At 42.1% G+C, this 24,150-nt stretch overlaps 2 protein-coding genes across 11 annotated transcripts in view; both read right to left on the bottom strand.

Annotated features, from left to right (window-relative positions):
- The window catches only part of ARHGEF9 (Cdc42 guanine nucleotide exchange factor 9), a 238,795-nt gene that overhangs the window by 136,370 nt on the left and 78,275 nt on the right, over positions 1–24,150 (bottom strand). The window contains exons 1-2 of one of the 10 annotated variants that reach the window (XM_074962418.1): positions 16,031–16,110; positions 11,947–12,008 (exon numbers count right to left, since the gene is read on the bottom strand). The exons of 6 other annotated variants lie outside the window; for them this stretch is intronic. In XM_074962418.1, coding sequence (XP_074818519.1) covers positions 11,947–11,976 — 30 coding nt within the window. In that variant the 5' untranslated portion in view covers positions 11,977–12,008; positions 16,031–16,110. Of the gene's footprint in view, positions 1–11,946; positions 12,009–15,966; positions 16,145–24,150 lie in introns of those variants that run through there. 3 more of the 10 variants (XM_074962416.1, XM_074962417.1, XM_074962414.1) reach the window with 3 other exon arrangements.
- On the bottom strand, positions 16,214–16,739 carry LOC141993113 (uncharacterized). The gene has a single exon (XM_074962419.1). The coding sequence runs from the start codon at positions 16,395–16,397 to the stop codon at positions 16,218–16,220; it is 180 nt and encodes a 59-aa protein (XP_074818520.1). The 5' UTR covers positions 16,398–16,739; the 3' UTR covers positions 16,214–16,217.

Raw genomic sequence — 24,150 nt, 5'->3', positions numbered from 1 at the left:
TGCCTCTCAGCGGGCTAAGGCCACTTTCTCACCACTGCAGGTAGCCTGGTGGCAGCCCTGAGCATTGCCCTATATGCTCCAATGTTCCGTTCTGTGCACAACGCTTGCCAGCAAGGATGCTGCAAGAATTGGATCATGCTATCCTGCAAGGATTGGATCAAATGCAAATCAGGTGTGGCAGCTTTGAATGACAATGACAGAAAAGGAAACAAAGCAACGCATCCTTTGCAAACACTACAGAACATGGGGAAATGTCAGGTGCCCTGTGCTGGCCTTTCATTCTGAATGGGTCTCACCATCATCATTAAACATGTTACCTAATTCGAACATTAACTGCTGTCCCTAACCCACAAGATTCAGAGAGCTCTCAACTCTGGTTGACTTCAATGGGTTCTTTATGCTGGATTAAGTATTTGGAATTTAGTTAGGTGCTCAGATATTACAATGATGAGTGTGAGCTAGACAGACAAACAGATGTTTAAAACATAGGTGGCCATAGTAAGTTTTACACCCTGGCTCATTGTTACAGAGTTGATACAGAGGTGCTGTCCATGGGAGCCAGAGATCCCAGTATGCCATGCTCCATCTTGACCAGAGCAGCTTAGCTTGCAAAATGTGAGATAGTCCCCCGCAAAATCAGGATCATTCCACAGAAATCTCAGTGAATAGCATCCCACCCAGGCTGGGACGTAACCAGGTGGTCCTTGCACAAACTCCACCCCTCTCACATAGCTCTGCAGTGCAGCAGCACTGATCACCTTGGCAGTTTTCACCATGGAGCTCACCAGCATCAAAACCCTAAGCCTTCTCTTCAGAGAAGGTAAAAGACCCAACCCATTGAGGAAGGTACCAGATCACTTCACCTCTCACTCAGCCCCCAACCTACCTCGGAGGGTATCTTCTCTGGATGGATGGAAGGAAGAAGGAATGAAAATAACACTTGGAATGAAACTGCAAACAACGAGCCAGACAGTCATAAACATGTGGAATCCTGACTCTTATTATCTGGCCCTCACACTCTATTTTACAACCTTGAATTGATTTCTTACCTCAAATAGATTTCTAGATGGGTTGCAATTAAAATGACTTATGCTGTGCCATAAAAAGGTTACTGGTCTTCACTGCAGATTTTTTTATTGTTTAAGTTTCTTGACTTGCTTGATCATTTTATGCTTTTAAATAATATCAACTAGTCCATGGTTTATAGCTTTCTTTTCTTTTTTTTCCTTCTTCAAGCCAAGCTGTTCTGCATCCATTCATCTTTATGTTTTATTAACACAAGGATTCTGCTGTGGGCAGCTTATTCTCCCTTATTACATCTCCCTATTTATAGTTTGCCAATGGCAAAGATTCCCATTGCAAGCACTGAGAATGGCTGCTGAGAAGACTCATGGAGCAACTTATGCATTTATCGACAAAGACATCTATTCAGCGAGCCACCCTGTACTCCAATGATGCCCTTGTCACATGCCTCTGGCAAAGAAAACTCTTCTATCCAATTTCCTGATTCCTGCCAATAAAAGCCAAACAGATCAAATATGGGAGGTCACACAAGCAGATCAAATATGGGAGGTTACTCTTGAACAATATAAAAACAGCCTTGCCTTTTCTGAAAAGGTTTAAAGGACACTTTCAGGCTGAAACCTCTATGAGGCCCAGTCCTGTTCTCCTTACTCTCACAGATGAGCATATTACTCTGAGACAGTTCATTGGGGCCATTTGAAGAGCAAGGTACCATGTGAGTATGGAGAGCAGAATCTGGCTCCCAGTGAGAAGCAAGTCACTGAGGGCAATCTTGTTGCTTTACCATGAGCTCTGTGTATGGGACTTCACACAAGTGCCTCATCCTGGGAGCTAGTAAGGGAAGGAACTGTCCCCTCCAAGTGGAAAAGTTCCTTCACTTCTTCCCCCTTGATCCACATGGGTGGGCATATCAAAACAGTGGGAAAAATGGTTGGTCATGTAGGATTTCTGGCCAAGACATTGGTAGCAATATCAGACATCTCACTGGAAAGCCAGTTCTCGCACGTCCCCAGTTCAGTGTAACAGATGCATGGGTTCTTATAAGCATCCCAAATTCCATATGCTTCTTCTGACTGACCTGGCTTTGAGCTCTCGTGGTTAACAGTGCTTAGCACAATGGGGCCTTGCTCCATGACTGGGACTCCTAAGTGCTACGACAATAGAAATAATAAATAATAAATAATAATAATAATATACCAACACATGAGTCGGGTAGTCCGGTGGTCTGGGTTCTGTTCCTGAGGTTCTGGTTTCTGCAAATACCCTGATCCCCTATTGAGCTCAGGGTGTTTCCAGGAGGAAGTGCTCAGCATGTAGCAGAATTAAGCCTTATGGAACACTCTACAAGGCACTTAACTTCTTCTGTGTGCCTGTTTCCCCATCTGTCCAATAGGGACAGTACTACGGTATTTACCTACCTCACAGGCCTTTAATTAATTCTTTTTTAGAAAAATATTTTAAACTATTGCAGTGAAAAGTGTCAAGTATTGTTATTATCCAGAGAAGCCATGGAATATCGGCAAGAGCCAGAAAATAAAAAAAAAGCAAATGGGTGAAACTGACTGCAGTGGAGATGGGAGGAAAAAAGGGAATTTAAAGAAAAGTGACAGTGGGATATTTATCCATCCAAGGGAAGTGGTAAACATCCCAGACATACAAATCACCAGCTAATGAGCTCTAGAGAACAATTTTGCTATGGCAGGGAGACGGACTGGATCATCAACTACAAAAGTTCTAAAACATTGGTCCAGGAAGAACCAGTCTGTGGCATTTGAACCACTAGTAGCCTATTTGAAACCTAAACATCATGCACCAGGCAGCTGGGAGGGGATAAGGTCTCCAGCACCAAAGAGCAGAGCAGCAGCTGATCAGATAGGACTTTTCCACCTCTAACTCCTAGGATTACGATTGCTCATTTGAGATCTAAAACAAAGTATGTGAAGGAGGAAGTCGGATTATGGCACTAGCTAGAGCTTAAGGCCAGGCCCAAAAATATCTACAAGTACAGTGCTCCGTAGTCCTTATACTGGGATATAGTCAGGCATTGAATAAATGGATGGTATTAAAAATACTGCTTTTGATTAGGCAATTAAAATGATGCAGTCTTCCACAAACAAAAAACCCACAACCCCCCCTTACACCTAACAGCTGTGTTGATACTATTTTGCATGCACACGTCTGACTTATTTTTGGCAGGCTCTTGTGATTCCTTCACCCTGAGGAGACCTACAACAGGCTAGGCTGAGCATTTTTGAGCCGAAGAGGAATTTTATCCAAAAGGAACTTGTGACAACATTCTCTCCCCCTGCTTCCCGCACCGGGAAGATAAACTTTTAGGAGGCAGGAGATGGTGTGAGAGTTTATGGCTCTGAGCAAAATTAGTTAGATTACATTGCCTGGTCCCGGGTACAGCTAATTACAGACAAGCTTGTGTCAGGTTAAAGAAACAGCAGAAGAGTTTACCAGTGGTCCACAGCAGGGCTATACTGGTGTGGGTCACTTTTGAGCTGCTCAATTGTGCATCAAGAGCCTAGGCTTAGCGTGTGTTTTACTAATGTATTTGGAGGAAACGGCTTTAGCTTTGCACTTGTACCCATTTCAGATGCCACAAGAAATCAGGAAAAAATCAAGGTTATTCCTTTCATTACAGATAGGCTTGGACAGGTTAGATTTTTGTTGGTAAATGTCAATTTTAACATACAGACACAACTGACAAAAAAAAATATTTCCATTGATGAGAATTGAAATTTAGATAGGCAAAGTAAGAAAAATGCTGCTTGAGAGCTTATTAGAATTTGATTTAAGGATATTTACTTTGTATATTTTGACATGGGATGTTGATAATTTGTGTTTTAATGGTTATAAAGCTTTAACTTTTGAATCTCAACATCTACGGTCATTAAATAATTATTGTCTAACATACCTGCCCCCCCCCGCCCCATAATTTCCCACAACTCTGAAAATTTAAATCCATATAAAAAATTTCAAAGGCTAAACCCCATAATTTTGTGCAACTGTGAAAATTTAAATAAAATAAAAAACGTTTTAAAAGCTTGAAAATAAACATCAATGTTATCTGTCAAAATTATAAAAAAATAAAAATGGAATTCTACCAAGTCTCGATATAGATATTCATACATAATGCAGCTTAATTCATGAATGTTTAGGAAGTTCCTCCAAAGGCATTAGAGAAGTACAAAGTGCTAATTTTGATCAATTAACAATAAAAGAGTAATTTTATTAATTCACAATATTAAAACAAAAGATCCTGAACTGCCTGAATGCAGACTGAAGGCTTTAAATAGACAGAAACAGAGAGGCTCTAGATTAATGCCATTTAAAATACTTTTCGTGTATGACAATAATACCATGTATAGTCTAATATTGGCACATGGGCAGTGCATATCCAAAACCTTTGGGACCAAATGTATCCCCTTTGTAGATCCACTGAAATCAGCTGAGTTACAGTAGGGATGAATTTGGCCCACACTTTTTATTAAACCTCCAAGTGGCATTCAAGGTGTTGTTCATAACTATGAAGCACTAAAGGGTTTTGGTTTTCATTACCTGGGAATCTGCCTCTCTCCCCGGGACAGACTGACACAAACGAGATCAGCAAAGGTGCTCAACCTGGAGCTCACACAGTATAAATGGGAGGGAACTGTTGGTTCTGTGGGGCGGGGAGGATGAGGCCTTGATTTCAAAGCTCTCACACACACACACACACACCCCGCACTCCTCACAATTTGCTAGCCTTCGTGGCACACTGCAAAGCCTGTGTTTTACCCATTTTCTCCCAGGCTGTTGAAGAGAGTGTGGTCTGAGGTGGATTTCCGAGCACTTTACAAAGGAAAGTCAGTACCACTATCCTGATTTTATAGATGGGGAAATTAAGGCACGGAAAGGGGACGTGACTTGCTCAAGGTCACCCACCAGGCCAGTGGCAGAGCCCATGTCCCTGGAGTCCCACTCCAGTGCTTTATGCCTTTTACTATAATGGGCAAGGCACCTAAAGCACTGGATGGGAACCTATAGTTTTATTTATGTATTCATATTTCTAAATACAATACTAAAGGACTGTAGCCTATTATTCACTGATAACTGGTGACACTGATAACAAGAACATCCACAGTTACATTAGAGAAGATTGTTTTTTGAAATACAAAGGCTATAAACCCTCATGCTTCAGGGCATCACCCACCAGCTAGCTAGCAGGGGCCAGAAAGGAACATCCCCTATAGGCAGGTTATTCCATCATTATCAGCTATGGAGTTAGTTGCATCTTTCTCTGACATGTCTGGTACTGGCCACTGTCAGAGACAGGATACTGAACCAGAGGGACCCCTGGCCTGAACCAGTGTGGCAATTTCCAACCTCCCTGTGGAGAGTTTTGGTTTTTAAAAGCAATATAGAGTTATTCACTTCACTCAAAAGGCAACTGCCAGCTTAGTCCCAGTAGATATATCTGCTTTGCCTTGGGAGATGAAAACAGTTTGAGATCTTTTATTTTTACTGGGTAAATTAAAAATAAATAAGCGATCCCATGTTTCTACTTCTTTAGGGCCTCCTCCCTTTCAAGGCCCACAAAGCATCTTACAGACATATTTGAATTAAGCTGCATAGCCCTCTGTAGGAAGGTAAATATTACAACTTCTCTTTTACAAATAGAGAAACTGAGGCATGGAAAGACTAAGAGGTTAAGACACATTTGCAATTTCAGGCCCAATGCCCTGCTGCTCCTCCTCTTCCCTTTGGATATACTGAGAGAGGAGAGTGCAGAGATGCTGTAACATATAAGCAGCTGGATACAAGCCCTTTTGTAGGAAAGAAGAATTCAGATCCTCTTACTTACTCCTGTTTGACTCAATCCAGATTCCTCTTATTTGCTGTTTGTTCCCACTCCCCTAGTTCCATCTAACTGATGATGCTTCCCCCAGCTCTCAATGCTTACTGAACAAGAAAAACTTCCCCATCCTCTTTGAATACTCTTCTGTTTGCTGCATATGTTGGCATTACTCCCTCTGGGTCCAGATGGACACTCTTAAGGCTGCAGAGCCAATTAATACTGTATTCAAATCCTCTCCTATTTTACCATTCATATATACATCAACTACAGCCACAATGCTGGAGAAAAGAGTCTAAAATCAGCTTGCAGAGCCATAAGGCTCTGGCTAAAAGTAGATGTTGATTTCATTCTCCCATTCGTGTGTAGGCGGATGGGTGGGTGAGAGCATGTGAGAGATAGGGGGAGGGGTGCAATATTTATTTCGAGCCACATTTGTATCTGATTTCTTGAGGCACAGCGATTTTAAAGAGAACAGAGCCAGGGAAGGGGGAAGGAAGATTCCTTGCAGGCGACACATAAAGCAAAGGAAGACCCATCATCCTCATCCTGAGATTTTGCTATTATTAATTATTATTATTTACTTTAAAAATATAACAAAACCAACGGCTGGTGTAACCAGATTTTCAAATCAGACACAACTGTATATGACGAAAACATGGCCAGTTGGCAGAACTACACACATCAATGGTTAAATGATGCTAACAAATGCTGCCTGCAGAAGGCCTGCGTCCTAATGAATTACAACGTTTTCTTCACTCCCAGAGATTATGTAACATGCACTTGCCTTGCCATTGCCTCATATTTATCAAACCATATCAGGGAACACACACACATACTTATAGATATAGATATATACATGCACACACATATGTGAGTTTGTGTGTGTGCGTGTGAGAGAGGCAACCTAACAAACTCTTACACAAAACAGACCCTAGAGATTACTTAAACCATCACTGAAAGACAGCCACCTCTGGGGTGAAATACAGCAACTGTTTAACAATACACAGCAACACTACAAAACAGGAGGTGAACAACAAAACCATGCCCTACTGAAACTGGGGGAGGAGGGAAAGAGAAGATAACAAGAACACTGGAGCAAACACCCCTAACAACTCCTTGCAATACCTGCCATTAAAGTGGCTTTGATGACTAACCGCAGTCCAATCCTGAGTTTAATGTCTCATCAGAAAAATGACAGCTGACCCAGCACAGTGCCCTGTACATCCCTGCTGGACTAATGGCTCAGTACTGACTCAGAGAGGAGAGCACCATGTGCTGGGTCATCAGCACCACTTCCTGGAGCACTGTGGAGATCTTTTGGTGGGAGGATCCTTAAAGGTGCCGTAAGGCAAGGTGGGGTGGCTGCAGTGTCAATCACCTTTTATTAACAATTGTGAAGGGCTCTCATGATTTGCACAGAAGAGGACTGTCTCCTCTTAACAGTCATTTCTAATCGTTTCTGTCACACATTTAGCTGTAAATAAAGACAACAAACTAGCTCCTCCCAGGGCTGCTCCTTTTCTCTTTTTAAAAAATTTTTAATCCAAAAGGAAAGACTTTCAAATGGCTCTGCAGAATCCCTGCTCTCAAGCAGATTGGTGCAATCTGGCCCTGGACGCTATGCGACTAGAGATTCATCTAGCCTTAACCAGAGGGGCTGAACATCCCATCCAGCTGTTGCCTAAACCCCCCCAAATTATAGCAGCCTCTCCCTGTTAATTACAGTTGATGCTGTTCAAAACCTGAGACTTGATGTCCCCAGTGAATAGAGCCTGACATAGTCCGGAAGCTGCCATCACTGAAAATAAGTCCCGGTGACAAGAGGCAAGGCCTTTTTCTCCAGCACAGGTGTGATGCCCACTACATGTGGAAGACTGATGCGTGGCCCATAACTCATTCCAACACCTTCATTCCTTATAACTTCCTTCATCTTCCATCTCCTCTTGGCACTGGTGTATAATCAGGCCAGATTGTGGCTTTCAGCCACTGTCTGGGTTGGAAGGCTGGTGGGGAACAGTGCTGCCATCTGTGGCCCTGGAGGAGTTTTGGTTGATGCAGCCAGGATTCCTCCGGGGGCTCTAGAGGAACATTGGCTGGAGTGGCAGTGCCTGCCTGCCTTCAGAAGGATGCTGGGTGTCCACACTCCTCCCTTCACAGGCCAAGTCCACTCACCCAGGCTCCATCCTCACACCACACCACCTTCCATATCCCCTCTCAGTGGCAACAGTCTCTGCTTCCCACTGTGGCTGGTCCTACTGAGGGACAAAATGAGGGAAAGCTACTTGTGCAGGCTCATCCTCATGTGCAGAGGCAAGTGTGTATATCTCTTTATATACATATGTGTGTGTGTGTAAATATATATATATATATATATATATAAATAAAATGTCTGTGTGTATCTTTTTATATTTATAGGTATCTCTCTCCTCTCTCTCTCTCTCTCTATATATATATATATAAAATCAGATAAATGCACACATATAGTCAATCTAGTATATGGTTAACACAAATATTTCTCTCTCTCTCTCTCTCTCACACACACACACACACACACAACTGTGGTAATAAATTTGCATTTCAATTCACAGTTCTAGATCAGATTGGTGTAAACATTCCTGTTGCCATTAAAAACAAACTGATGCTTCCCGAAGCTTTCAAACACATTCCATTCAGATCCAGAAAGCATTCTAACAGTGTGTGCTTTTTAAACAGAATTTTGATGGAAGCTTACAAAATCAAAGCACCTGCATTACTCCTGGGCCCAGGAATGCATATTAAAAACAACCACCAAAGCTTAATCACACTTTTGCAAGCTTACAATGAAAATGACTGCACCTCACCAGGTAAGGAAGGAGAACAGCACATAAACTAATCAGTAACTTATCAAATCACAGAGAAGGAATTTTAGAAAGCAAGCATTACCTAAATATAAATTTAGTGTCAGAATAGAAATTACAGTACATAACCCATTGCATAAATCTTGCCAGACAAAGAGAATTAACTAGTACAGAAGGGAACAGTGCCATCAACATTAACATACGAAATCTGGTCAATAGGAATTCTTTGAAAAATCCTCTCCTGAGAATACAAGCAAATCTTCATTCTGCTGTCCCAGTGAGTTCATTTAAGATGTCAAAAAACTTTTTCTCCAGCTATTACCAGCAAAATAACTCCACAGCTTAGCAAGATAAAAGACTAAGCCCTATGTTGCTGTTATTTCAAATGTGTATTTTATTTATTCTGGGCAGGAGGCTGTTTTGTACCTTTTTTTTTTTTTTTTAATAATTACTAGAGACATCTCCCAGGATGTTCCTTTAAAAAAATAATGTATTTCTTCTGCTGATTCCACTCCTAAAGTCTTCTGTTTGTTACATTGCACTCACTTTTACAGCCACCAGTTACAATGTCACAAACAGAACTGTGGATTCAGAAATTTGCCCCTGGAGAAAGTTCACCGTTTAGTAATAGAGACCTTCATTCAGGCAAATGTCCCAAATATTTGAAAAAAGGTGGAAATTGGGAAGAAAATATAAATCAACAGACTTTGACTTAAACAATATGATTCTCAAGATTTGCTACTGGGCGTTTAAAAGATACTTTGATATCCCCCTGAATAACTGTCACACACGTAAGGTCAATGACAATTATCCTCATCATTATGTGTAAGATATCTCTTTATAAAAGCCAACTTGTGGGGCTGCCACATGTATATGAAAACGAGAGTAACGGATACTGGCTGTACTTCCAAGCAGAAAATAAACTAAAATATTTTTTTTCTTTTATGCACTGCGTTTCACTAGAAGAGATTAACAAACTCTGTACAACGAATCACCTCACCCACTGCAAAAATGCAGCTCTCTCTGGGGAAGATTGTGGCAGCTGCTCAACAGTGCACAGCAACAATACATGACAGCTTAGCACAAGACGTAAAGATTAACAGAGCACATTGAAATTTGAAGGGGAAACTGATGCAGGCAAAATACAAACTAACATTTGCTCAGCACATACTTATTCTCATGAAAGTGCAATGAGTCAACTAATGACTTGAAATTATCAGGAGCCTAAGTTTACATATGGGACGCCAGAAAAATAAAAAAGACAAGCAGCACACTATCCCCTGAGGTAGCTGGGGCACTGCTTCAGTACTGACTCAGAAAGAAGAGTGCCACCTACTGACGCAGGGCAGCAGGGAAAAAGCAGTTACCCCTATATCCAATCAGACCAGAAAGTAGAGGAAATGGGCTGGAAATACATTCCCATATTTTAGTTAGGCTTCCACTCAGAACAGACATAGACAATCACAGGCAGCAATCGAGTAATATCAACTCATATGTCTCTGTTCAGGCTAAGGACTGACAAGCCTCTTAGCCACCATTATCCATTGTCCGAAACTGGCATGGGCATATACTTAATTTTTTCACGCATTCATGGTTCCTGGATTCTATCTGAAGGAGAAGTGGAAATCCCAAAATAGCTGTGAGAAAGATACTCCTTACCAAACTGAAAATAGGGCCATCCTGGAAATCTCAAAATCAAGCCTGTTCTCATGAGGTTTCCAGATAACAACATTCAGATAAAATTAATATAAGCTTCAAAGAGGCATCCACACTTTTGCATGATTACCTAAAGTGCACCTCTGACACTCAGGAGGCACTGCGGACTATTGGATAAGGCACTTGACTGGGAATCAGGAGGCCTTGATTCTTTTCCTAACTCTGCCATTAACTCACCATGTGACCTCTCTGTCTTGGTTTCCCCATCTTTATAATGGGGATAAAGATAGCTAAAGGATCTTATACAGCACTTTAGGATACAATATGGATAAACCATGATAAGTGTTGCTATCACAAATCCACGTCTCTTTCTTTAACTGCCTTTGAAACACAGTTCCTCGGGCTTCTCTTTAATTTTGGTTATCCTCTATTGACAAAGCCTCCTGACCCTAAAGACACACTCATCAATGGGAATTCTCTGGAGGGCTTTCTGCCACAAGTTTCGTCTTCCCAGTGGCTGGTCCTGACAACGCAGAAGGTAATATTCTAAAAGCGCTCTTCTGAGTGGAAAAGCAGGCTGCATGATGCTTTGAAGACAACGATCACAGAAAGAGTTACAGAGAGCCCAGCAGTCTGAGGGTTCTCTAGAATTAAAAATAAAATCTTTTTTCTCTCAGGGAAAAGCTCGTAGTCACATGAAAAAAAGATCCTTCATGGTTTCTTCAGCAGCTCTTCCTCCAGGAGCATCTATTTTTAGTTGGCAGCATAAATCACTACAGCTCACAAGCCAGAACAGGATTCCCTTAAAACAAAATACTAAATCCAACCGCTTATGGTATGGGCAGACGCCCTTTAGCCAACTAATGCCCCACACAGCTCAGCCGTTTGAATAGAATAATAAAACATTACATTCAAATGACATATTAGTATATGAGAAAACATTAACTGATCGTTCCTCACAATACTCCACTGATGTAGCATCATCCCAGTTTTACAGCCCTGGAGACCAAGGCTCAAAGAGGTGAAGTGACTTGGCCAAGGCCACTCAGAAAGTCAGTGGCAGAGTTGGGAATGGCTACCTGGAGACCTGTCCTCCAGTCACCAGCTGTGACCCCCAAGACAAACACATCCTCCTGCAACAGCACAGTTATTATTATTGATAATAATTTGATAGTTCCCCTCAATCTTCCTAACTTTGGACAGTTGGGAATATCTCATATGAAAGAGAGCAAATGACACAACTTATAAAGTAGCCTGGATAACATCCCATTAGATGAGATGCACAATGAATACAATTACTGTAGCCAGTTCAGAAAGATATACATTGTGAATACAAAAAAAAAAAGACAACCCCTCTACCCAGATGCATTACTAACAATATATAGCATATACAAATACAGAACGGTCATAGGTACATAGATACATACATGCAAGCAGGCAAGCACGGTATACAGAGAATTAAGAACTATATCTCCAATCACAACCAGCATTCACTAAATAAAAATAAAAGAACAACAATACAATGAAATGAACAGTAAAGAAGAGATGGGTTCTGTTAATTTAACAAATTAAAAAAAAACTTACATGGATTTTTGGCAATTTTCCTTCAGACATTATACACAGCAGTTGGGCTGTGTACTGAATACCTGATCCAAAAAGAAATATAACCACATTATGCAAACAGATGGGGGCAGGAGTCAGGTGAACATGCAGCTCTTAACAACATTCATCTATGGGATGAGAAAGCACCTCTGCGTTCCCACAAAAGGACTGGAATCTACTCAGCTCCTCATTCACTATAAAGCATAAACAAATGCTGCACTGCTGCCATCCCAGGATAAAATCCAAATGGCAGGACAGAAAAGAACAATCACGTCAGAGACTTCTGAGCTGTCCCGTCCCCTTTTACTTGTCATGTGAGATTTAAAACGGACGGGGGGGATATCAAGAGGGGTGGCAAAAGCTTTTTTTTAATCCCTTTTGTTAGCCTTAAAGAATCAGAATTAAAACCACACTGAAGAATGTAAAGTATAATAGATTTAGTACTGATACTGATGACATATTCGCTTTTTCTGAAGCATTGGGAAGGAAAAATATGCACCCGTGTTTCCCCTTATCTAGGAAGGTGCCTGGATCTTTAAGAAGGTGGATTAAAGCTCAGGAGGAATGGACTTTTTATGTACTGTGTGATACAAGGGTTGCTATGATACAGTCAGAGGCATTTTCTTGAAATAACATTGAATCCTGCTGAAGCTGACAAAGAGTGAGTTAGGTCTCCAGTCACCCCAGCTCAAACATATACATGTAGCAGTCAATGGAAAGCTTTTATGGGATTAATAGGGGGTAATTTTCATGGCCAGCATATTACAGAAGGGATGTTCTCTCTCTCTCTCTTTTATTTTTAATTAAAAGGTAACTTTCCCCCTCTCACCCTATTTCTGGCTTGAGCGTTCCCACAAAAGTGAAGCCCACCCTATTCAGATCGAGGGAAAGAGAGACTTAAAGGGCCAAACTTCCACAACTCGCCTCTGAGACCCTAACTCTCCAAACACTTATACATGCGAGTAACTTGAATAGACCCATTGAGTTCAAGTATGTAAGCTACTCATATGCATATGTGTTTGTATGATCAGGTCCTGAAATTGCAAGTGCAATCATTTGAGAGTGAAGGTAATAAAATATGGACATCTAGCCATGTTGTCACCCCAACCAACACAACTTCATTATTATAAGCAGTCATGGCTTGGACCATGAATGTGGAATATTGTGATACTTCTTCCTCTTTAATAAAGACAACTAGCTAATTGCTCCTGAGAATCAAGCAGTTAGACGGCTGAATGCTATATTTTTTAAATGCAGAATTGCAGTTGCAACATCACCAAGACTTGATTATAGAGGCTGGGTTGAGGGCCATTTGAAAGACTGGCCTTTAATGAACAGGCTGGGGAAAAAACAGACTCATTTCTAATGCCCTTTTCCTCCCTTCCCATCCAAAAGTCTATGAGAAACCCCTACCCATACAATAAGAACAACATTGTCTAAATGACACACAAACTTTTCTACTCCCAAGCTTTCATTTTCACACTGTTACATATAAATCTGCTTTCTTTGATTCCATTAGCCTTCAGGAAAATAAAATACAAGATTTAAATTGAAATTATTTTCCAATGTCCAGGTTCCAGATTTATTTATTTTTAAATAAAATGAAATTAAAAAAACAATACCCAGTGATCACTCTACAATTATTAGGGTTGAATGTAGCATTTGGCACCCCTCATTCCACACACTGTACCCCCATTTTAATCCCCTAGCAACACAAAATACAAAACCGCACCACTAATGGAATCAAAGTTGTAGCATACAAGCTAACACACTCAGACACAGACCCTTCACATACTAGCATGCTCACACATACTCTAACATACGCTGTCATATACACACACATTTCCAGAATGCAAAATGTCAGCCAGAATCTCTGCATTAGGAATGTGAGTGTGCTAGATGTAAATACACATTAGTTACCAAGCATTCCTTGCACAAATCTTATTTAAAGGTAAACCTTCATGCAAAAATCTAACCTTAAAAAAAATTCAGACAGTTAAGACCAGTTTTCTCTCTGCTTTTTTCCCTGATTTTTGTTTTTTGTGTTTCCTCCCCTACTCCTCTAAATAACTATGCCATTCAAAATTATTAAATCAAATCATTTTGGGGGGTTGTTTGATTGTTAGTTTTCTAAGGGGAAAAATCCCAGGCAAAGAATTCCCATTTCATGGTCACCTATGTTCATTCAATCTGGTTCCAAGAGGTTCTCCAACCCATGCGTATATTGACATCACATTGCTAAGATAGAAAACAAAGCAAATTCTACTTGTTAAGCGATCCAAACCATCATCATGATGATTTTTTAAAAGAAGACCCACTCAGAAGCAATCACCTGTTCCATGGATAGCTACAAGTGAGTAAAAGGAAAGACAGTCAGCAGGCACTGGAGTTGTTGCTATGGGATTGTGTCACAATTTATGGAGTTATTATAGATCAATAGATAAAATATGTATTAAAACTGGCTATATTGATTAAACATTTCTTGCTGGTTTACGTGACTGAATGCTACAACATTTGACCCTAGTGATTTTTTTTTCTTCCCTATATTTGCCATTAAAGCCAGGTTTGAAAGTGTCAGATTTGCAGCATTTGTTTTAATTTCAAATTTTGACACTTAACTACTATAACTATACATAAAACTTTTCGCTTAACTTGTAACTGACACGCTCATCTGGATATATACGTGTATATATGTCTATATCTATATCTCCATCTATGGCTCTGTGGATAGGTAGTATTCCAGCTAATGGAGTACATAGGAAAAATAATGTAGACAGATGGAGCTAGTTCGAACTGCCTAGATTATCACAGAAATACACTCACAGTTAATATTATCGTGAGACGCAAACATTTCCAAAACATGCTGTGACTATTTTTAATTTTTATTTGTTTATTTCAGCAAGCCTGGATCTTTTCTTGTAGCAGAAATAATAAATAAAGAGTGGACAAGATTTCACACAGAAACACTGCTTCTGTGTATGATATTTGCATGGAGAAAAGCTATTACTCTTCCCAGCACATTTTGTATTGCTACTAAACTTTGTGCATTGAAATCCACCTCCAAAACCACCCTGTTACCCAGCTTGCAAACAATTTCATTTTGCTCTGGACATTTCTTAACAGAAGGACCTTGAACTAGTGGACAACTTCTCATTGAGCCTATAATATGTAACTTAGCACTTCATTTTCAAGAAAATCAATGTAAATGAAGTCGCCAAAAACTGCCCATATTGGAATCCTGTTATCCCTGAGATGGGCAAAGATTTTTCATTTGTACATTAAAAAAAGGAAGCCTAACTAATATTTTTAGGAAAAAAATCAAAACAAGAGCAAAACCCTTGCATCTGTTGCTTTAACACAGGAAAACAAAGCATGCATTACTTTTCATCTCTGATCTCTTCCCACTCTGCAAAGATATGAAACACACATAAACAGAAAAAAAACCCAGCTGGTTATGTTTCATTCTCTGCTATATGTCTAAAGAAAAGAGCTCTGCTAAACTGGTGGGAACATAGAATTTGGAGGCTTCTGGACTGAACATTGAGTATTCCAGTCACACTGTCAAGGCAACAGAAATAAATCAATCAATCAAATTTCTTCCCCTTTTTGCGGCTGAATGCTATTTTAGCAAAGATTTAATAACATTCATTTCTCAGCTAGGATTTCTTTCCACCTTTTAAAACGGCCAGTGCTCTAGATTCAATTAAATACACACCGTCTCTCACCTGGTACCTACATAGTTGCTCTCAGAGACACTCGACATTAATTGCTTGCAAGAAATGATGACCAAAAAATCCCTATTCTGTTCTTAACGGGAGTCCGTATTTTTTAAAGGAATCAAAACAACACACGTAGTGATTATTCTTTTAACAATTTTTTTTTTTACTCTGTTTCTACCTAGGTATGTACAGCTGTATCTAGCTATCTGTAACCAAGAGATATATGAATGGATTATTATTATTTATCACATTTAAAATCCAGGCAATAAGCAGCTACACTTACAGGCATACTTAAAAGACAAGACATGACAAAAGATTTACGGAGAGATAATATACCAACGTCATACATATCACAGCGAGGCCATGTTGAAGCTCAGTGCGTTTTCCCCCCTCAGTAAGAAATCTCTCTCTCTTTCTCTCTCTCTCTCTCTCTCTGTCCTTTCTCTCTCTCTCTCTCTCTCTCTCTCTCGCTCTTGCTCTCTTGTTGAATTGCTAGTGGCAGTAGCCCCCAACAGCTCAGGAGAAAAAATCCATTTAACGAGTGCCCAGGAAGAACATGAGTATGACATTCACAAGCAATAGCACTACGATCACTGCAAAAACGACCACCGTTTGAACATCCAAGGTCATGGTGCAATGCAGAACACTGTAGTGTTCAAGATGTGGGGCTGGTAGATTTGGAGATGTCAACCTCTGCTCTGTAAGACTGTCCATACATCCACCATGCTAGAATAAAGGAGAAAACTGTTCCTGGTTTGGTTTGCTGGTTGGTATTTGGGTTTGGTCTGATTTTTTGTTTGTTTGTTTGTTTATCCCCCTATCTGCCGCCTCTAGCTCATTCTGGAGCCTGCTAAGTGAAGCCTCATCACAAGCAGTGATCACTTCAGACGCAAAATCCTTCCTTTAAAAAAAAACCAAAAGGCAAATGCTGGCTGCAAGGTTCTCTCTCTTTCTCTTCCCCCCTCTCTCTCTCCTTCTCTTTCTTGCTGGCTGGCTTGCTTTTTAATTCATCAAGCCAGTGCAGATAAGAAGCCTGTGTGAGTGTGACAGCTCGGCAAGCTGCTGCTGCTGCTGCATCTCTCAATGTGAGGCGGGCCCTTTCGCATACTAATCAGCTCCAGTGACCAGGCAGTGAAGGGAACTTGGCTGTCAGTCAAATGCAAAGGAAAAGCTGGAACCAGAAATGAGTCTTCCATTTAGTATGGCAGTGAGGAGCAGGACAGTTTCTTCTGCTTTTAAAGCAGTTCCGAAAAGACATCACTTCATGGAACAGAGCGTGTGGTCTAGTGGTTAGAGCACAGGATGGTGCCTCAGGAGACCTGCGTTCTAGTCCACAGGCTTCTTGTGTAACCTTGATCAAGGCACTGTGTGTATTGTGGATTTAATCTTTGGATGAATGATACTGTCATTTCTAGGAGGCTGTTCAGTTTAGGGAGGGGATAAAGAGGGCAAGAGCATCACACAGTCACAGAGCTTAATGCCAGAAGGAACCACCGATTCATTTCATCTGACTTCCTGTATCTCACAGGCCACCAGCACCATCCAGCCACCTGCACACCAAACCCAACAACTGAAATGAGACCAAAGCATTACAGCCCACAGGAGACTAGACTATTATGTGCCACAGGCAGAGAAGCTGAGTGCTTATTATGCCCCTTGTCATAAGGAGCAACCCACTTCCAAACATTTGGAACCTCAGTGTGGGTCTGAAAAAGAGACAGTACATTTTGAGGAGTAAGGGACTATCTGTACTCAGTTCTGCACAGCACCATGTATGCTATCAAATTATAAATACCTCACTGCACAATCTTTTTTCCCTTGGTACTGCACGTGCTGCATTGTGAATAGATTTCTCCACCCAGAGAGCTAAATTATACCTTAATCCCGTGGACACAGGCGTAAAGGGAAAAGGGATTGTAGTAACTTTATTTATGCTACAACCATCCAGGAAGTTGATTCCTACACTAAGAAAACAAAAATACAAAACAACCCTCTTTTCCCCTCCACCCCCGACCCCCACAGGTCATTTAGGTCCTTAAAGATAAATATACAATACTCTGTTTCCCAGTTCCTGTCCCCTCTCTACACTCAGTGAATTCTGAAAAGCAAATGATTGATGGCAGTAAGGGTAAGACGAATGTAGAAACACTGCCAATGCAGATACCTTACATGCTGAAATGTGAAAATCAGGGCTGATCTTCGATGCATTCCAGGAAATCTGCTCCTGAGAATTTACTCAGGAAGTTTATGCATGGAGACCAGGATGACATGCAAGAACTGAGTGTCATTTTCATTGAAATTAAAAACTGTCAAGATTTCAGAAAGATGCTAGGCTCTTTAATTTAAGTGGATGGTGCCCAAGCATCCTTGAGCCATCTTCTCTCATCACATGATCCTAGTCATTAAAGATCTGAGTTGGCATGTTACTTCTGTTGCCGGGGGATATAACAACACCACCCCCTGACCCAGAGGAGATATCCAGGGTCTGAACTCAAGACCTCTAGATGTAAAAAAGCATAAGCTTTGGCTACTTAAGCTAAAAGACCAGCCTCCTTATAAGGCAGAAAGTAGCAGACTCAGACAAACTTCTGCGTGATCCAATCCTTAGAAGGGGACAAAGCCGCATAGCAGGTTAGTGTAGGTTACATGATAGTCACATTAGCAGGAGGCAGTGTTTTTGTCAGGACACCTTCATGATAGAACAGTGCATAGAATAGCGATAGAAGTACTCCTGATGGCGTTCAAAGTGATTGGGATCCTATCCTGACCTCACACCACTGAAGCTGATGGAGTTACACCAGTGTGAGATTAGCATCAGGCCCTAGGTCTGAGTTGTCATTTAAAGCTCTGTTAAAGAAATAGATGTTTGCTGTTGGGCTTATTTTATTTTCCCCTCTGTCTATTGGGTGAGTTTATGTAACAGACTCCTTCCTAAGTTGCCAGTAGGGTTTGAACCTCCACACCAAAGAACAGGCCTCTACCACTGACCCTAAAAGAGAAAGTCCTGTCTCTGGCAGCAGAGGCGGTTACCTTCTAGCAGGCCTGGCACCAGAATTGCCACCCACTTTGCCAGTCTGTCACATTCAGCGCTGGTGAAAGGTTCTGGATCAGTTGTGGGCAACCTGTGGCCCGCGAGGGTTAATCCACTGGCGGGCCGCGAGATATTGACTGTTCGCAGGCATGGCCACCCGCAGCTCCCAGTGGCCGTGGTTCACCATTCCCAGGCAACAGGAGCTGCAGGAAGCGGCAGCCAGCATGTCCCTGCGGCCCACGCAGCTTCCCGCAGCTCCCATTGGCTGGGAACGGCGAACTGCGGCCATTGGGAGCTGCAGGTGGCCGTGCCTGCGGAAGGTCAATGTAAACTAACTGTCTCGTGGCCCGCCAGTGGATTACCCTGATGGCCTGTGTGCAGCCCACGGGCCACAGATTGTCCACCACGGTGCTGGATCTTTAGCTCACAGAATAGGTACAGCCCAGACAGTAACTGTGCAAGCTCGCCCCACACTCTCAGCCCATCCTGGAAAGGAAGGAATATTTTGGGGGTGGGAGGGGAGTCCAAGCTCCATGGCTCATTCACACTATGGCTTCTGCTGAGGATGCTAATGGTTTCTGTGATGTTCTGTTTCTGTTTACTGGGAGCTAGACTGAGACTACAAAATATTTACCATTTTCTGACTAGGTCTAGAGTAAGTGTAGGCTATGCTGTGTTGTGTTGATGTGTGTCAGGAGTAAGTGTAGGCTTGTGTTATGTGTGATGTAAGATGGATTCTTCTGCTTCCCTTAAAAAAAAACAATAAAAAAAATAAAAGCAAAACTTCATCACCAATGGCTGAGGTCCCTGGTTCAGTTCAAACAGAACATTTCTCATTCAGGAGGAGACAGTGAAGGATGATTTCCACCTGCATATTTACAAGAAGCTGCTTTATAAACTTGCCCAAAACAACACAACTGCCTCATTAATACACACTGACCAGATTTCACCAGCCTGACAGATCTGCTGGAGTATTTCTCTCTGAACTTGCACTTTCTAGTTTTAAGGAGTGTTTCTAGGGTTCTTCAGCCTGATGCATATATTCTACCGCTTCAAACTATCCAGAAGGACAAATACATTGAAAGGGTGTGGAGTATTTGTTGGTGATGTCATGATTTTCCAAACTCATTCATATTCTCCACTGGCTGTTTTTTTTCCAGCTCAGATAAACCTGTTTCAAACCCCCAGATCCGAACACCTCTGAACTTTGAGGAAGTTCCAGTCTGGGTCTGAACTTTGCCACGGACTCCTCCTACAACTGCAATGGATCTGATTAACCTAAAACTCAGAGGAACCAGTGGTGCAAGTAGAATTCATTTCTTACCAGTACGCTGCACTCATCGGAGGGACACAAGGGGGGGAGGGGGCACCAGCTAAAGGGGGGCACATGACCTCCCCACATGACTCCTCCCTGCCGCACCCACAGCTGGGGGCGCCTGTGCTCTCCCTATCCTCTCCCCATGATCCATCCCACGTTACCAGGGTGGGGGCTCAGTCCTCCTCCCGCTGCGCTGGAGACTTCTGAACCGCAAGGCTCTCTGGAACCACAGCGGCGAAAGGAGCAGAACATGGGGCCCCTGGGTGACCTCACACCGGCAGCTCTTCCAGGGTGGCTGTACCAGCCCCGCCCCCAGCCCCTCCACGCAGCTGCGTCTCCTGTCTGGGGTCTGTACAGCAGCCTCACCAGAGGACAGGGCTGGGGTCAGGGCTGGGGTGATACAGCCATGCTGGAGGAACTGCTCATTCTGCTTCTTTCACCGCTGTGATTCCTGGGAGAGCCCAGCCTTGCCACTCAGCAAGCCTAACCACTCCCAGCCTTGCCCTCAGCCCTGTCCTCTGGTGTGGAGTTGCTGGCGTGGGGCTGCTGGGAAGCCCCACGTTCTGCTCTTTCTGTGTCTTTGTGGTATGGAGTACCGGCTATAAATATCTTACAGGTACGGTGTATCGGACCATATCACTGTACTTGCACCACTGAGAGGAACCCTAACTTACGGCTGGTCTCCGTCTCTAAAATGGACCAAACCAAAATCCCAGACCCAGTCGCCCTTGGACTCTGGGGGAGTTTGGATCTGGAACCTAGCCTTGTGGCTCACACTCATCTCTACTTCCTACAAACAGAATCAGTAGGGACTTCTGTTGTGTGCTAACCTCACAAACATGGCATCTGGTAATTGCCACTATGTGTCTCAGCAGAATATTTGGTAGGACACTAGAAAGGGTACAAATGTGCAGGAGCATGGACAAGAGAAGAGATTCAAGTGTGTCATTCTTTGTGCTGAACACCAAAAATCTAAATCTGAACTCCTTGTGGGCTTAGTGTATACACCCAGGGACAGCATACACATACACTCACATTACAGGAGCTTTCACAACCACAATTTACAATGAGAGTTCAAGGATGACATCTTTAGTATCAGAAGTCAGGAGGCAGTTCTGAAGGCATAACACAGACCATACAAATAAGGAATGGTCCAAGTAGCTTCCACTGAGAAATTTCACTTTTTTTAATGTACTGGACTCAAATACAGAGAAAATTGGAGAGGCCACTGAAAAAATACCAACTCTAATCTTGTTAATTTTGAGATTTATGTCGTTAAAGAAGCAGCACCAGTTCCCACAGACTCATGCCACATATCTGCATTTGTAATAAACTGGCTTAAGGCATGTGATCATGTCTCCCACTAGGGGATAACCCCAGTGACTATAATGGACTTACTCACAACTAAAGGAGACACTCCTTTAGCTCAAGCAGTAGGGACTTATGCTTTCAACAGTTCAATTCTCATTGAAATCTCTGCTGTCTCTGAATTCACTAATAGAGAAAGGAAAGATGGTCCAGTGGCTAGGGCCTGGCACTTTGGAAACCTGGGCTCAATTCCCTGTTCTGCCACAGACTTCCTACATGAAGCTGGGCAAGTCTCTTTGTGCCTCAGTTCCCCCATCTGTAAAACAGGGATAATAGTGTCTCACTAAGATTGTGAGGTGCTCAGATACCAGGGTGTGGGGGCCATATAAGACCCTGAGACAGGTAGGTAGAGTATGACTGTGTTTTTAGTACAGTTACATGTTTTTCACAAGGATTTCCCAACCCACATCATATTCTTTTGGCATAAAACAGCTAAGGAAACAGCCATTGTGTACAACGCAGAACATGGGCTAACTACATATGCTATTACACATTGTATTTAGCTGTGACACTCTGAGTATCTTTAACTCCAAAGCTTGTCTCTCCCACCACCAGCAGTTGGTCCAGTAAAAGATATTACCTCACCCACCTTGTGTCTCTGTTGTGTACAACAGTAAGAAGTCACTAAATTTCACATCCAGCCTCATGCTGAGAGCAGCCTCTTACAGGAGACATGTTTTTAACAAACTAAGAATAAGGACAGTGACACTTCCCAATTTGATTTACTTTTTAAATCTTGATCACAAGTTACTAGTAATAATAACGTGCTTTCAGACACCACAAGCTATGTTAAAATGACAGCTGTAAGAAACACTGTTCCAAATGGATCAGGGCCTGGTTTATGAATTTTGGGCAGAAATCAAATAGTAAGAGCTTCCAGTCCAGTCACTTATTGTTTGGTCAGTACTAAATCTGTGACCAAAAGCCAAATGGTTCTAAATCTAAATCACTGATGAAGATATTGAACAGAACTTTATCCAAGACCAATTCCTGCGGGACCCTACTCGAAATACCCTTCTAGCATGACTGCAAACCATTGATAACTACTCTCTGGGAATGGTTTTCCAACCAGTATTGCACCTACCTTATAGTAGCTCCATCTAAGTTGTATTTTCCTAATTTGTTTATGAGAAGGTCATGTGAAACGGTATCAAAAGCCTTACTAAAGTCAAGATATCCCACATCTACCACTTCCCCCCATCCACAAAGCCTGTCAAAGAAAGCTGTTAGGTTGGTTTGACATGATTTGTTCTTGACAAATCCAGGCTGACTCTTACTTATCTCCTTATTATCTTTTAGATGTTTGAAAATAGATTAATTATTTGCTCCATTATTTTTTTGGGTACTGAAGTTAAGATGGCCTCTGCAGTGTGTATAGGAGAGATTAGGGTTACACTTTTCTCTGAGCAAAGCTTCTACTCTACCATGTCTTCCAGAGAAGTTTGCAGCTTCATCAAATCACAAACAGCCATCTGTTTGTGGTCCAATTTACAAGTATTTAACTCTTCTAAAATGCAGGTTGTCACAGATGCAGTCGATGTATCTTCTATAACCTGAACATCTAGAAATGCACCTAGATGTGGTATCTCTTGCTAAAATAGAAAGTATGATGTGACAGCCATATTTATTCACATAAACTGTGTTGTGTCTCCAGCAATAACCATCTCATAAAGAACTTCTAAAATTGGCTTTCACGGTGGTTGGCTTGTAAGGCTTTCTACATGTTGATGCAGCCCAGAGACTTGGTGTTTTGCAGCCTTTTCATATAGTTTGTCAGCATTGGCTTTGCTGATTGGTCTGGCAAACCAAACTCCTCCACTTTTATCAATTGTAGCAATAGGAAGCTTTCCTTATTCATAAGCTTTTTTGCAAGAGGTGCACAATTAGCCATCTTTTGTAACTTCAATAAATGGGAAAAGTTTGACCGACAAACATCAGGAACTGCCTTTTGTTGTGGAGACACTGTTTCTTCAGTAGGTAGCTGTATTTGTGCTTTGGGCTGTTCGGATGTAGATACATCACTTGAACCTTCAGATGACATATTCTTGGTATGTTCTTCATCTTGGTTGGTTTGACCACTGGGTGGGCTGATAGGGGAACTCGGTGTGGGGAAATCCCTGCTCGGGGTTCAGGCATTGGCTTCAGCTGGCATTTTGGGCAAAGATTCCAGTGGGTTCTTGGTTTATCCCAACTGGTTAAAATAAGTCAGCTGCCCCCTGTCCTGAACTGCATGGGACAGCTTGTCCCGCATCCTGTACAACTCACTGGCAGGACATCGCAGAAGTCATTTTGGGTTGGAAAAGAGCCCCCTCTCATTCCTTGTGTGACATGTTTCCACCAGGCAAACACTGACATTTTTACTCCTCTCGTGAAAGGAGTACATATGAGAAATGCTCCCAGCTTTGTCTAGTCTCTGCTTTGAGGAGCTAATTGCTTCCCTCCTTTTTCTCCCTGAAGCTGTGGTTTGAAGTGGTAACAGACATCGTCACAAGGCCTGTTTTGGTGCTCAGCTCACGTTCTGCCCTCCTCTCTGTTTTTCTCAAACACTTTATAGGGACATGCACTTGGATGGATTCTCCTATATGTTACAAGTATAACCCCTCTACGCTGATGAAGAGAGGCTATAAAAGCCCCAGCCAGCTGAAGGAGAATATATTTGGTGCAGGCACTGCATTGTTATGCTACCAACTGCCTTATGCAGACCACCTCAGGTTGCACATGGGTGGGGCCATGAGCAGGAGGGGGCACAT

This window comes from Natator depressus, chromosome 9 (assembly GCF_965152275.1).
Source record: "Natator depressus isolate rNatDep1 chromosome 9, rNatDep2.hap1, whole genome shotgun sequence".
NCBI lineage: Eukaryota > Metazoa > Chordata > Testudines > Cheloniidae > Natator > Natator depressus.
Note: the sequence above shows the minus strand (reverse complement) of the source record. Positions and strands in the feature narration are given on the sequence as shown.